At 35.3% G+C, this 16,109-nt stretch overlaps 2 protein-coding genes across 5 annotated transcripts in view; both read left to right on the top strand.

Moving 5' to 3' along the window:
• The window catches only part of LOC127871050 (uncharacterized), a 77,941-nt gene extending 68,712 nt beyond the window's left edge, over positions 1-9,229 (top strand). For all 4 annotated transcript variants that reach the window (XM_052413698.1, XM_052413678.1, XM_052413692.1 and 1 more), the window contains exon 4: positions 668-9,229. In XM_052413698.1, coding sequence (XP_052269658.1) covers positions 668-1,755 — 1,088 coding nt within the window. In that variant the 3' untranslated portion in view covers positions 1,756-9,229. The remainder of the gene's footprint in view (positions 1-667) is intronic.
• A 1,032-nt stretch (positions 9,230-10,261) lies between these two features.
• Positions 10,262-16,109, top strand: part of LOC127871066 (uncharacterized) — a 14,131-nt gene continuing 8,283 nt past the window's right edge. The window contains exons 1-4 of the mRNA XM_052413711.1: positions 10,262-10,547; positions 11,689-11,865; positions 12,542-12,716; positions 13,965-14,262. Of these exons, the coding sequence (XP_052269671.1) occupies positions 10,394-10,547; positions 11,689-11,865; positions 12,542-12,716; positions 13,965-14,262 (804 nt within the window). The 5' untranslated portion in view covers positions 10,262-10,393. The remainder of the gene's footprint in view (positions 10,548-11,688; positions 11,866-12,541; positions 12,717-13,964; positions 14,263-16,109) is intronic.

Raw genomic sequence — 16,109 nt, 5'->3', positions numbered from 1 at the left:
CACACTTTTCTGGATCCTGCGATAACTTTTAAAGTTCTTCATATTTTTTCATAAAACTTGAAACATGGTTAGATGGCAATATGGAGATTATGCACGTCTTTTAATTTTGTACTTATGTCAAGAATATTGGTTGCTATGGCAACAAATAAAAAAAAAAAAAAAATCTGACAATGGTGGAGCCGGTACCTTATATTATTTCATATTTTATTATAAGTAAAAGAGATTTATTTGAAATAAGTACCATGGAAATATGAAATAAATTTTCACAATTGAGAGAAATTCAATTTTGAGATACCTCAATCACATTCCTGCACACATTTCAACTGACAGTATTGTGTAATACTTGTTTTTAAAATACTCATGTTAATATGTAATACTGAAATTGCAGCCATACACATGTCAGATTGACCTTTTGTAACCAAACATATTTGTATGTACATAACCATATGTAATTTGTATCAGTTTCGGAAGTGTTTATATTTCATAGTTCATATATAAATATTTTTAGGAAAAAGATAACTATGGAATTATTAAAATTAAGAAATGCATGCATTTTGAGATATGCCTTGTGTGCATCCAATAAAAAAAGTCTAGTTTGATCCCACATATAAGTACTGTCATCTCACATGCTTGACCATTCTGTAAAATACGTTCCATCATATTCCAGGTGAGCGTCCCTACATTTGTGGAGCTTGCGGTGTTCAGTACAGCCAGAGCCATAGTCTCAAGTCACATATCATCAACAAGCACGACGGCATAATGTCCTACTACATTAAAGAAAAGCGGACCCGCTCACCACGAGGCCTTGGTTATCTCGCCACCCAGCCCATCCCGGGTGAGTCCCCAGTGTTCAAGATGCCTGCATCCCCCATGATGCACTCTGGCTTCCACTCCAGCATGAACGGGCTTCATCTCCCGCCTACATCATTACAGCAGCAGCAGAGCTCGCTCAAGCTTTCCCCACAAGGGAAGTATGGTTTATCGCCTCACATATCGTCCATGCCCTCATCACCCATGATGTCCCCTGGCAGTCAAGCCCCTGCCCTCCAGAAGGCTCCTATATCCCCGGGGAATCCACAGCTGTCCCCCAGTGGCCTGGTCCCACAACCTCAGATGTCCCCACAGTTCGGGATGCATCGTCCTCCATTTCCACCAATGCATCGCTTGTTCCAAGATAATGGGGAAATAACCCATCAGTCGCTAGAACTGGCCAAAATGGGGCTGATGAATTTCCCGTTTTATGGCAAACATTTTGCTGGAAAAACTAGTCCCCCATTCCCAATGAATGGACACAGTCCGCTTCCCCTGCCATTCCACAATGGACTCAGCAGCCAAAGCATACGACCACCCCATCCATTGGAACATGGACTGGTGCATAATGTTAACGGGCATAATACCCAGCAGCAATACCAAAAACCACCGACAAATCCATTGCAAGAAATCCACAACAATCGCCACAATGAGTTGGACGATGGTGCTATCGACCTGAGCAAGAAGTCGATGGACGAAGCCCTTGACCTGGCAATGTCGGACAAATCCACTAAATGTTTGTCAGCTGACAGCTCAAAATGTCCAAATTGCCTGCACTTGCTGAAGCTTAAGATGCTACGGATGAATGTTGTGCGAATGTTGAGCATCCTGGTGCCCAATTTGAATTTTGAAGAAAAAGGGATCAACGCAGAGGGCGACTCGGTCGATGATCTGCTACGCGATGTGATTGAAAGCAATATTCATGATGATGATGGCCATGAGTAAATATCATTCATTCAAGGCTACAAAGTAAGAAGATGAAGAATGCAGCAAAGTCTTGCAGCAGTGGTTCATAAACCTACGGCAAAGTCTGGCAGCAGTGGTTCATAAACCTATGGCAAAGTCTGGCAGCAGTTGTTCAGAAAAATATGGCAGAGTCTGGCAGCAGTGGTTCATAAACCTACAGTTGTTGACTTTTTGATGTACAATTTATTCATTCTCAAGTATTAAACACATGAAATTCATTTATAATTAGATGTGTATATTAAATTTTTTGGAGAGTTATGATTATATTTGTTATGAGTTGATGGTGCAATAATAGAAATGTCTCATTCATTGACTTGTGACACAGTTCACATAGCATTGTCACTGCCATATCAACCATGTGTCCCATTGGATGTTTTTTGCATCTTTTCATCATCTCCATTGCAATTTAAAAGAAAGACACTCATGAAGGTGTTATTTGTTTCCTGTACTTTGCGAAACAGTATTTTATCATCATTCCACACAAACGTTTGAGCTGTTTTGACTTCGCTTCTAAAACTGAGTCAGGAAAGTTTGATTTCTGAACTGAAGCAGTGATGTCTTGATCGTTTTTACAAGCATTTTACCAATTTTCTAGTGTACCGCCATATTTTGAAATTGTTGGTGATTCAGTCATGGTCCATGTCTAAAGTATGAACTGTGTAAAAATTTGAAAATATATTTTGTGTGCTTCGTATGCAAAAGCTAGTATTTCTGGTTGATTAACCTAGTCAGACAAGGCCCATGTATTGAATAATGACTGCATTTACATTTGTGTATATCCTTTTTTTCTTCTTTGATTGTTTGAAAACCGAATGCCAACAATTAATGTTTTGTGCATGTCAGGATTGAACTTTGTGTATGTTTTGTCTTCACACTGTTTTTCTCTGTCTGCAGTCAGACTGCGGACAATCACCCTTATCATTGTTGATTTCATACTTTTTGGGTCAAAGACCTTCATAGGACATTTCATATCGTTAATAACGGTGAAAACAATAATTGGCGATCATTGGCAACACAGCTCTTGTGTCTTATTAGCTCAGCTGTTTTCGGAGAAAACCCGAGGTATTGTCATAGCCTCCGCGTCGTCTGCCGTCCGGCGTCGTGCTAAAACCTTTACATTGGCTCTAAAATTAAAGTGCTTCCATCTACAACTTTGAAACTTCATATGTACATGCACCTTGATAAGTTCTACATGCCACACCCATTTTTGGGTCACTAGGTCAAAGGTCAAGGTCACTGTGACCTCTAATATAAAACTTTAACTTTGCCTCTAACATCATAGTGCTTCCACCTACAACTTTGAAACTTCATATGTACATGCACCTTGATGAGTTCTACATGCCACACCCATTTTTGGGTCACTAGGTCAAAGGTCAAGGTAACTGTGACCTCTAATATAAAACTTTAACTTTGCCTCTAACATCATAGTGCTTCCACCTACAACTTTGAAACTTCATATGTACATGCACCTTGATGACTTCTACACGCCACACCCATTTTTGGGTCACTAGGTCAAAGGTCACTGTGACCTCTAAAAAACAATAAAAAAAATTCTGACAAGCTTTCGCAGCCGAGCGTGGCACCCGTTATGTGGTGCTCTTGTTTATCAAGTCCAATAATGTTTGGCAGCAATCATGAAGCTTTACACCCGTTAAATGTGCTGAGATGGAACATTCCAAGGTTTTTAACGCTTACAGATCATTCCATGTTTTTCAAAGCAAAGGTAGATTGCATACATCTTTACTTTTTTTTAACATATTGATATTTTGTGTTTGCTTAACAAATTTTGTAAAGAAAGTGAAAAAAGGTAAGAATTTGTATGCAAAACACCCTTGCCTTAAATGGACCATGTACGTTAACAAACTAGAAAGTATATTTGCTGTTCGCTTGTGTAGCTTTTCACTGCATGGAGGAATTTTCTTGAAATATTGATTCAATGGTTGTAATTAAAAAGCTGAAAATTACGTAAACTTTCAATACTAGCTGAGCTAAAATATATGCTGACCAGGAGAGCTTTGTTTAAAGGACAACTAGCCGGTGTTTATATTTATGATTTTAGTCTTATGATATTAGTGTGATTGGATAAATACGGGAAATCAAGGCTTAACAAATCTGCGTAAATTTTTTTTTCAAAGATTTCAGTCCTCGCAAGCTTATCACAAATAATACTTACTTCCAAGACTGGATTTGTGTATAGAAAAGACTTGCTTTACATGAAAATTCCTTAAAAGCTGAAAGCATCATCCCGAATGAGCCTGCACAGACTTCATATAGGCTTACCTAGCACTGATATTTTACGTGCATGCACCCTTTCCCACTCAGAGGTAAAGTGAAAATGGCTATGTGCAAACAGCAGAAAACCAGAACAGCCTTTGAGGAAATCCCAGTCTGTTCAGTTTTATGCTGTTTGCTGCTCACCAGTATCTACGGGTTGGAAATGAAGCCTTTAAAACTTGAATCTAGTAAGAAAGGTCTTTCATTATGTAACTTTGTAAGGAACTACAAACACGTCAAAAACTGTAAGTGGTAAAGGGTTAAATATGTATCTTAGTGGTAAAAGGTTAACTACGTAACTAAGTGGTAAAGGGTTTAATACGTATCTTAGTGGTAAAAGGTTAAATATGTATCTAAGTGGTAAAGGGTTAAATACGCATCTAAGTGGTAAAGGGTTAAGAAGTATCTAGGTGGAAAAGGGTTCATACGTATCTAAGTGGGAAAGGGTTTATACATATCTAAGTGGTAAAGGGTTCATTCCAGCTCTCATAGAGTGTGGCTCAAATATATTTTTACAAAATTCCTCCATACAATGGGGCTTGTGCGGGGCGGTTGGATTACAGATACTGTAAGTTCCTTATTGTAAATAGTGGCCTTGCAAATGGCAGCCATGTTTTTATTATTCACAATATTTTGTGCTGTGCTATTGTGTCGTGTTCTGAAATTTTGTTAATGATTTGGAGTGATTGGTTTTGTCCTGAGACTGTTTTGAGTGTTTTGTATTACTTTTTAAGTTTAGCCATTTTATGGTTAATTCTCAACCAAAGAATGTTTTCATGTAATGAGTTCAAATAATAATCAACATGTATTTTAATAAGTCTTTATATTTAAAATGTAATCATCAAGTTCACTTGCATCATAAAAAAAAACACATGCACTTCAAACATTCAAAAGATTTTCCCCAATGAACGGTATTAGTTTTTTTTCATGATTAAAATAAAAATCTTGTAAAAATAGTTCATCTTGCATTATCCGTCCATGGAACAAGAGAGTTATATAACACAAAATCAAAACTATTCAAGAGGAATAACTCTCTATCATGTTTTTCTGAGGAGGAGTCTGTCTCAAGTGTGGTACTGTAACCATTTGATGTTATTATCATTTTGTACTTTGTTCTGAACCCAACTTTACTCATGCCATGCAAATTTGATTGAAATAAGATTTAATGTGAAATTAGTACCGTAATGCAATGTATTGCCATTGTTTTTATTGAGCCACAACAGAAAAATAATTTCTGTTAATAATTTTAATGTTTATAACTTAGGTGCATTCAACAAAAACATAGAGTTCTGCGAAGAAAATTTAAGGAAAAAATATATAATAAGACTAGACAAACTTATGCAAGACTATTAATGTAATAAAACATTTTGGTTTTGTTGGATGCAAGGTTTTAATACCTGATGAAAAACAGTTAAATTGTCTGTGTTTACAAAAAATAAAGGTTTTTCATCTGGTTTTTTTATATTTTAGCCATGTTATATATTTATATGTCTCAAACCAACCTTTGTTTTTTCCTTGCAGCTGATATATCTATATTTATCTGTACATTTTTCTTTATCATCCATTGTCTGCATTTATTACATGCCTTCACAAAGTCTTACATATATTTTTGAATTATTTTGAATTATTTACTTACAGGTGTTGCTTTTATTTTGAATCCTTTTTTATGTACATGCAAGTTTATTCCCTAGTATTGAACTCAGAGATGTATCTTGAATCTGTAATAATTATATTCGCTTGTGTTCAAAAAGTTTATTTGTCAATAATATTTTTTAATATGTTGTTATTGTTTGTATATTTGTAACTATGTTTGTGTCCATAGTATCTATTAATATCTGAGCTTAATTGAGTTTATAGTGGTACGTTTTTGATGAATTGTTCTGTGTCTTTACCAATAGTGCTTCTGATTCATTTTAGCATAGGGTTATCAAGTGTGTATAAATGTGCATCCATTTTCAAGTATGTATGTGTTCTAACTATGTTTTTGTCATGCATTTCTGATATGTGCTATTTGTTGTGAAATATTGTGAATATAGAAGTGTTTCTTTTACAATAATTATTTATTTATCATGTATAATTATCATTCGTTTATCCTGAACCGTTATGCAAATATCAAAGGAGCAAGAACCACAACATTTTAATCTATGCCTTGAAAAAACAAATCTGCTATTTTTCTACGAATATCTGAGACAGTATGATATTTTGGTGTATTTTATTACAATTTTTTTTACAAACACTGACAGACATGCATTGTAGTTAATCCTTATGCACAAACGTATAATGTTTGTGACATGTTATATAATACTAAATATTCTAGGGGTTGATAAGGTATTGACAGTTATTAGCAAAATAATTTCTTAATCTGATTTACTGTTGTGACCCAAGTTTCAGCAATGTTTAACACAAAACAGTGTTATGTAGTCATAAGATTTGTCACTGAAGATGTTTTAATTTTTGTGATGCCATAGTTTGCTGTTGTGCTAGAATCAATTATTGCTATGTCATTCCATGAAATGTTGAAACGGTTGTGAGTAAATAATTGCATTTACATGTTTAAAATATTTAACAATTTTGTAAATTGTACTTTACTTGGTTGCTATGGTAATTATTGAAAATTATTCCAGTGATGGAGTGGATTTTTGTGTCCATGATAACTGTTTCCACCCATTACCATGGAGCCTTCTTACCTTGCTCCATTTTCTTTGTTGGTTTTGTTACTGTGGAAACAAATTAATTTGTTTCTATGAAAACACATAAGTTTGTTTTCATGGTTTATTGAAGACACAATGTCATATTCAAATCCAGAACATGCCAATTATTTCTGTAAGAGGTTGCAAGGAGTTGTAGAAATTGCATATCCAATAGAAACAAATATTATACATAAATTTGAACTTTATTAATAACTATCAAAAGTATACTTCCAGGTTTGTTTGAGCAATAATGAATAATTTAGATGATGAAACTTACAGAGGTTTTTACCTTTTAATTATTTACAATGTTTGAATTTTATGAGCATTTTTTGCCACATAATTATATTAGAATATTAGGTGTTGTTGTGTAAATGTTTTCTGACTGGTCATATGACAGCAAGGAACTTAATCAAATGTTCTTTTAATTGTCTTTATAAATTTGTTTTACACATTTTATCATTCCAATTAGCTTTTTCTTTGCTTTCGTTGAATTTTTGTGTTATTTTGAATTCAGTCCAGGATAGCTTTGAATTCTAATAAATGGTATGTCAACTGATTCGTATCATTTTCTGCTACACAGATATCACATAAATTAAATCTAAACTATGGTGCTATGAATATTTTGGTACACAAGTTTTGACTTTGTAAGTTTTATTTCATTCCATTTTTCAAAATAGAAACATAATAAAATGTCTTCAATTTAAATTTAATTTTGCATTACATCCCACAATGGATGGCAAATAATGGCATAATAATCCAATGCATGCATTGTTAAGAATAATGTTATGTCTATTTGCATTGATTAGCTGTTAGGCTGTTTACCATAAATGTGGATTATTATTATGTTAATCTTAATTCTTATTAAAAGGGGAATTAATGTATGGTGAATGAAATCAATAAAGTGACTCAGAACTAAACACACTTCCGTCTAACAACACTTAAAGACATTGTACTACACATGTTCTTCTATTCACATTTGTAGTAAATACGTACATGAAACAAGTATTTAAGTCGCAATTTTATCGTTTATTAGAGAAATTATTAAAGTCCCCAACATTTAGTGGTATTGAGTTTACACTGTTCAATAGGATGAGCTCTACCATCTTTTGTTGTATATTTATCCCTGTATCTAATGAAGTATTGATCTCAATCATTCAATTCAGTCATCATTTTATGCCATATCATTTCAGTATGATTATTTGTAGTTTGTTTTAATTATGCTTATATTTACCAAAAACAAATGAACCAAAGTGTTTGATGATGTTATCATAATGACATTACAACTATTTTATTGATTTTTTTAAACACTTCTACTCACTACTGTGTGTTCTTAGCTACATATTTCAGTTCAGTTTTGTCGTTTAATGTAACAGCTTTAATCTTACCATTAGTGTTCATTATCTGCATTTATTGTCTAATTTTTTATTTTCATTTAGTTTTCATTAATTTTTAAGATACTTTTTATTTTCAAGTCCTTGGTTCAAGAAAGGATACAATGTCGTATACGTTGATGTCAAAAAGTAAATAAATTTCCTTTTATGGACAGTTAAAACTTCAAAATTCAGCACCTGTAGCCTAAGATACGAACATAACATTTCCTCCTATAAAATGTTCTTGATCACTTGTGTACAGAGGCCCTTGTACAAATATGTCCCTTTGATATATTTTATATAAGGTAACACTATTTGATTAATTCTATCTTTTGCAGGAAAAAATGTCTTTAAAGTGTTCATGTATGCGTTAAAGATGTATATTGTTATTGAGAAATATGAATATATCATTTAAGTAAGTAATTATCTATGAATAGTTTGGTCCTATTATATCACAATGTTTAACATTTTTATTTGATCTCCACTGTATTAACATTTTATTTCAATTTTCCTTTTTGCTTTCAATGTGTTCATTTTAATTTGTTCCGGTGTCTCTACATTGTATATGTTCGTTTATGACATTACTTTTTGTTTCATTTGATGGAATAATGCCAGGTAATTAATACCTTTGTTGACTTACTGGTTCAGACTGGAATTCAGTGTCTTAAGTGTCAATCTTATGTGTTTTCATTAGTATTCTGTTAGGGAAAAGTAAATTATTATATTAAACTTTCATGCAACAGTTTATGTTCCCAAAAGATGTCTGCTATTTCTTAATTATTTATTAATTTAATGTTATTACTTACATTGACATACATTTGAGTGTTATATGAAATACACTCTACTATAATTACGGCTTTATCATAAATTGTTGATAAAAATAATATTTGAACATATACTGAAAAAATTAGGAAGTCAATCTTAAATGTACATTATTTTTAGACACATTTTTCAGAGGTGCTTTTCATCTTAGACTATACAATTGATTTTATTGCTATGTGTTCATGGTTTATTATTTGTTTTGGTTTTTAATTTCTTACTGTATACATGTACCAAAGTCAGTGTGTGTGAATGACCGTAGTCTGTAGTAAAATGGTGAATAAAAAACAATACCATTCACTGGTGTGTTGTTTGTTTATAATCAAAGCGCTGATAGTTTGAAAAGTTGTGAGCGTACTTAGCAAAGAAACTTAAATCAATATAAATAGATTCAATCAATGACAACAACAGATCTGTTTGAATGAAATGTTATACCCGCCATGCAACTTTAAGACACATTTAACAATGCGTTGTTAGGCTCTCTACATGAATCATTGGTAGATATTACCTATTTAAGTGGTTTGTTAACCCACTCGCACTTTCTGGGCAGGCCAGGCCTACGTGAAATATAAGAAGCACATACTTATGCCAATCAGAGACGTGAATAAAAATGTTACCTACGTCTGTGTGCAAATACATATATATGAGAATTTGTATGGCCAATGTCCATAATAAATTGTATGGCCTGTCGGAGAGTTGAATTCTCAATCCTTGGATTTGCCGTTCTAGCGATTCACCTAGCCTGGCCCTCATAAGCAAAAATAAAAGTCTTTATTGACAGATATTTAATTCTGTATTTCAAGTAAAGACAACTTTTGTAGATAAATTAGTCTAAATGCTTTGACTATTATCGTGTGGATTTACGAGTGCGCATTTGTAGATATATGGGCTAAGTATCAAGACAATTCTCAATGTTTTGAGCTCAACCCATAGATGAATTTTGAGTTACCACTTAGCTGAGCACTGAGAATGTAGATCACCTCAATAACCATCTCTAATCTCCGATTTAGGCAGACAAGTGTGTTTCTCCATCTTCGGGTTATGTCAAACTAAAAAATCAAAAGACTAGTGAACACACATTTGTGAGTGAAGTTATAACTAATCACGAAGATTGAAAATAACACCTAATGTTTGAGTCAGATGATAGGCTTAAAACATCTCATGTATATGTATGCAAGACTTGACCATGAGTATGTTTGCAAACTATTAGAAGTAAACGCAATAATAAACATATCATTACATATAATGACAAATCGTTAACAGCCTGAAATAGTCGGAAAGAACGTTGTTCCACTATCATGTGTCTATGTTAGATAAAGCTTTTCAGTGCATTCAAAGGCTGACGCTTTCTCACTAGTGTGAGCTTCAAGTTAACATTGAATGTGTCTTATCAACCTTACCTTGTTGGTTGAGAAATTAATACTTTTCAGTAATTAAACAACGACTGTTGTTAAACCAGTTACAATGTTTTGCATTACTTCTTTTATTTTTATAGTAATAGCAAGCGTGGCGTCGGTTAAGGTGACGTTATTGCCGCCTGTACGTAACGGCACCGATGACGTTGCTATTATAGTGACGCCTGGAGCAGAAATTGACGGTCTAGCTTACCAGCCTCTCGGTAAGTTTTAAACTGAGTTTCAATGTATAAATATTATATTTAATCTGGTGTTAAAACTCAATCTGCTAATGAAACCAAATTATAAGACAGCTTTCGCGTGTGGCTAACCTACAGATCATAAACGGCATGTGCACAGTACATGTTTTACAAACGCTTATGCGTGTACACAGAAGTTGTTGCAAAATTCAACAAGTGTAATAAATTAAAGTGATTGTTACTCGAATGTCTGCAAAGTTATCACCATATAGAACAATTATCACGTTGACAAAGGCTTTTCAACGATCAAGTTTGAACAATTACATATTTGCCCCACACATGTACTTGAACAAAAAAGATCATTTACATAAATACATGTCATAAAATACCGGTTGTAATGTACTATACACTCGTTATGCGAATCTGCGTCAACTTCATGTAACACTTATACATTTGTTAAACGGATGAACTTGAAAAAATACAGCATTTACCCATTTATATGCATCAACAAAACAGACCCGTTCTCACTTGTTACACAAATGTAACACGTTCACATTTGATACTCGATTTTGCGACGATGAAATATAATACTTACCTGACCACATTTGTGCACTAACCCATTCGTTACACGCTTTATGCGTAAACAAGTACAGCACGTATACATACATATACTTGTACACATATATCAGCTTCATCAACTTGGAATATTTACACCACTCCCATAAAAAATCCGCTACAGCGCTACTCGCAATTAGAAAGATTCCACTAAGCTGCTTGTCATGAAGACCTTTTAAGCATTATTTGAGAAAGGTTAACATTCACCGGAACACGAAAATATACACACACTGCTAGAATGATTATGAAAAAGAAATCGAAATCAGAAAGTTTGAGTATAAAAATATACAATATCTTAATGATTTGCGTCAATATAAAGAAAGGGAACTACTCTTTACCTCTTTGCAGTAGTTGTGATAGCCGGATAAAGAAGTCGTGTTTTGTCAAATTTTTGTTGAACAAATATTGTTCATATTGTAATGTAACAGCTATTAATTGATGGTGACATCTATACAATGTGTTATAATATGCACAAATTGCTTGCGAACTGTATACGGTATGGAGCAGTATGCACTTAGATACAATTTTGTTTCTATAACGTCCGTTGCAGCACAAGCCATACAGGCACAGTTCCCAGGGCGATTATGGATCGCGTTACTCCACGACTTTCTACTTAAAACCCCAAATCCACCCGAGCTCAGCGAAGGAGTTAACCTAGCTAAGGCATCTCTTCAAAAGGATGGTTTTCATGGAGACTCTTTCTTTCTGGCGGGACACAGTCTTGGAGGTAAACTTTATTGCAGCTTTTTTTTATACGTTACTTTGACCCCCGCTCTATTACCGCCCAAATCGCAAGGTAAGTATTTGCTTTTACAAAGTTTATCGACAATACAGACCTTAAAAATGTCGAAAGTTTTCTGCAAGGAACAAAAAAAAAACATGTATCCGTTAAAACTATTTGAAGTACCGTAACCCATTAATATATTAAATCCGTTCATTTTTTTTATAGCATAATCAAATACGACGAGATTCACTTTGTTAAAAACACATAACTGAGCATGCAGCAAAAAGTTTGAAAAAATGTTAAGAACATATTTATCGGAATGATGGCATATATATGCAAAACAAATGCGGAACTACTTGATAATTTTATCAAAATCGCGTTCCCATCCACGTTTTTAAGGGAATCGGGAACAATATGTGCTTTTTTTTTTCAAATATCATCAGATATAATTGCTTACAAATCTTTAATGTTTATAATAGTCCAAACTAACTTTTATAGAAAGGAGAACAGTTACACGTTATTCCATATCTTCTGTCAACATCCGGGTATCAATGTCTCTGGAAAAACACGCACCTGACGGGGATTCGTGTTTCTGATTTACGGTTTACAATAGTTCATCGGCTAAAGCCAATAGACTAAAATGTATGATAAGTATGAGTATGCGCCAATCGATCAACAGGCGTGTTCGTCGCCGACTACGGCCTCTCCAACAGCTCGGCACTGTTGGGCGTGCTGTTGTGGGCCTCCTACCTAACCCGGCCACGGCTACTGAGGGACTACCCCGTTCCGCTCCTTACCATATCCGGTGATATTGACGGACTCACGAGGATCACGCGGATTGTGGACACTTTCGAGTGAGTAAAGGTTAAGTCGTGAATGGAATAACTGTATTTATTGAGGTAGTATCGGAGTGCTGGTTAAATCAAAGCGCTGAAATCTTTGATAGACGCCAGAAACTCGGCATGTAATGTCAGGTTAATTATGAAGGCATTTGTATCGTAAGGACCAGCCATGGTTCGTCATAGTCATTTTTACAAAATATATTTTATAGTTCATTAAAATGAAGTCTTCCTTCAATAAAGGATTATTAGCTGCTATTTTGATCTCATTGATTATGGTGATTCAAGAAAAAGTTGCTTGACCTGTTAAAACGTATACGGGGAGCGTTTTATTCAATCCTTTTATATTAATAGGTAAAATATGTCCCCAGAGTTGCAGTAAGAATAATCCCGATTGATATGCGATACTTCCTTACAAGGATGGCCTTACGTTTTCGGAAAATAGTGCTGATATTGGCGCAAATGCTTTGCAAATGCTAATTAATCTTAGTATTTCCTGATCGTCAAGGAATAAAGATTCAAACATATGACATTTTTTGTTTGAGTATATTAAAGTTGGTTTATTGCAGGGGCGGTTCCAGGATTTCTGGTTGGGGAGGGGGCGGGATATTGAAAGATTTGCTGGCCGTCCAGGTGGCCGCTAGGGCCCTTGGTGGGTGCAAGCCCTGCTAGGGGGTCCAGGGGGCTTAAGACCCCCGGAAGCTCCACGATTTTAGTGATTTTGAAGGCTTTGACAACCACTTCTCGAGCATGTCACGCCTTATATACTTTCATAAAAGTACCTTCATATAATGCCAAAAAAGCATAGTTTATACGCAATACGGATGGATATAGCCGGAAGAATTATTAAAGATTTACCGTTTTATCCACAGCTTTGGGATAAAATCTAGTCAAAGTCTTCTGCATTTTCGCTCGTTTTGGCGTTGGCGCTTCCATCTTTGTTGACATAAAATGAAGCGCAAAGAGAATCAATGTGCAAAACGAGGTATACATCAGAATCGCATAGTTCGACTTGAAAAACCGGGCGACTGAGAGTCTAAAGTTAAAACATTTAGCGATTGTCTGTGATTAGTGGGAAAGTTGTGTACGAAAAAGAAGAAAAATGAGTTTAAATAGGTGATTTAGATCTAGTAAAGTGTGAAACATCAAATGAATTAACTTTACTTAAGCGATTTTAGGGGGGGGGGCGTATGCCGCGTCCGCCCTCCTTTGGAGCCGCCTATGTATTGTGTAAGTTTATCTTTCATGTAACCATTTACACAGGGAACTCGAGAACGAAACCGTAAACAATCCTCGACCGACGAGTATCATGTACACCGACCCGGTAATAGTGATGCCAGGAATCAACCACGGTCACTTCGCTGCCGGTACAATGCCGCCAAATGTCGTAAAACACGATCCACCCGCTGACAGTGACGTAACACCTAACTCCGCCCACGATACTATCGCCTGGCACGTGACCAATTTTCTGATCGTTACGCTTGGACAACCGACGGAGATGCGTTTAGTTGCATTTGCGGGCCTGAAAAGTGCATTCTTTCAAACGAAAAACATCATCCAGGTACTGCATGATCTAGTTCTTTTTACAACGTAAAATGAACGTTCTTATTGACTGTGGTATGTGTGACCTGCAGGCCCCGTGTTCCCAAAACTTTTTACTGACACCGAAAATCAATGGCATTTGACATCGAAAATCGATTTCAATTTGCTTATTGAACACGGGGCCAGGATTCGATTTTTTATGAAGATGCATACGAAAAAAATAAGTGACATCCTTATTTTAAAATTGTATAGGTTTAAAGGCATTTCGTGTTTTTATCAGTTCACACTCTTATGGTATGACCGTGTAAATTTTGCTAAGTTGATTAAAAAAAATATACATTCGATCCAAACATTTCCCTATGTGACATTCGATTCGAACATTTATATATGTTACGTTCGATTCGAACATTTTGCCTATGTGACGTTCGATCCGAACAGTTCCCTATGTGACATTCGATCCGAACATTTACCTATGTGACATTCGATCCGAACATTTCCATATGTGACATTCGATCCGAACATTTATCTATGTGACATTCGATCCGAACATTTCCCTATGTGACATTCGATCCGAACATTTCCCTATGTAACATTCGATCCGAACATTTCTCTATGTAACATTCGATCAGAACATTCCCTATGTAACATTCGATCCGAACATTTCCCTATGTTACATTCGATCCGAACATTTACCTATGTAACATTCGATCCGAACATTTCCCCATGCAACATTCGATCCTAACATTTACCTTTGTGACAATCGATCCGAACATTTACCTATGTAACATTCGATCCGAACAGTTCCCTATGTAACATTCGATTAGAACATTTCCCTATGTGACATTCGATTCGAACATTTCCATATGTGACATTCGATCCGAACATTTCCCTATGTGACATTCGATCCGAACATTTCCCAATGTGACATTTGATCCGAACATTTACCTATGTGACATTTGATCCTAACATTTACCTATTTGACATTCGATCCGAACATTTACCTATGTGACATTTGATCCGAACATTTCACTATGTGACATTCGATCCGAACATTTACCTATGTGACATTCTATCCAAACATTTACCTATGTGACATTTGATCCGAATATTTCCCTATGTGAAATTCGATTCAACAGTTCCCTATGTGAAATTCGATCCGAACATTGAACTATTTGACATTCGATTCGACAGTTCCCTTTATGTGACATTGAATCCAAACATTTCCCTATGTGACATTCAATCCGAACATTTAACTATTTGACATTCGATCCGAACATTCACGGAACATTCATCTATGTGCTACGAAAGTGAATATTCGCTAAGAAGCTTTATGAATACCAGCTCAGACCGATACTTAAATGAGTCGCGATCTGAGAAAACTGGGCATAATGTATGTGCGTAGTGTCGTCTCAGATTAGCCTGTGCAGTCCGCACAGGATAATCAGGGACGACACTTTCCGCTTTAATGACATTTTTCGTTTCAATGAAGTATCTTCTTAAAGCAAAAATCCAATTTAGGCGGAAAGTGTCGTACCTGATTAGCCTGTGCGGACTGCACAGGCTAATCTGGGACATTACTTTACGCACATGCATTAAGCCCAGTTTGCTCAGACCGATACTCAAATGTTCAAGTGTGCGTTTATGCATCACGTCGCACTGCATGAGGCAGACTGATTGTATAACGGTATCAATAACAGAAAACATATGACAAATAACTATTCATCAGACGTCGTAATGATGTAGGATCTCGGGATATAAATTGATGATTCGCTCTGTTTAAAGGTTAAATAATGTTTACATATCTGTTGTTGGTTGTAAGATAATTTTCACTACATTTAATCGAAAGTTCGCAATATGCGTACGCAG

The sequence above is a fragment of the Dreissena polymorpha genome, chromosome 1 (assembly GCF_020536995.1).
Source record: "Dreissena polymorpha isolate Duluth1 chromosome 1, UMN_Dpol_1.0, whole genome shotgun sequence".
NCBI lineage: Eukaryota > Metazoa > Mollusca > Bivalvia > Myida > Dreissenidae > Dreissena > Dreissena polymorpha.
This window is presented reverse-complemented; position numbering and strand designations above follow the sequence as displayed.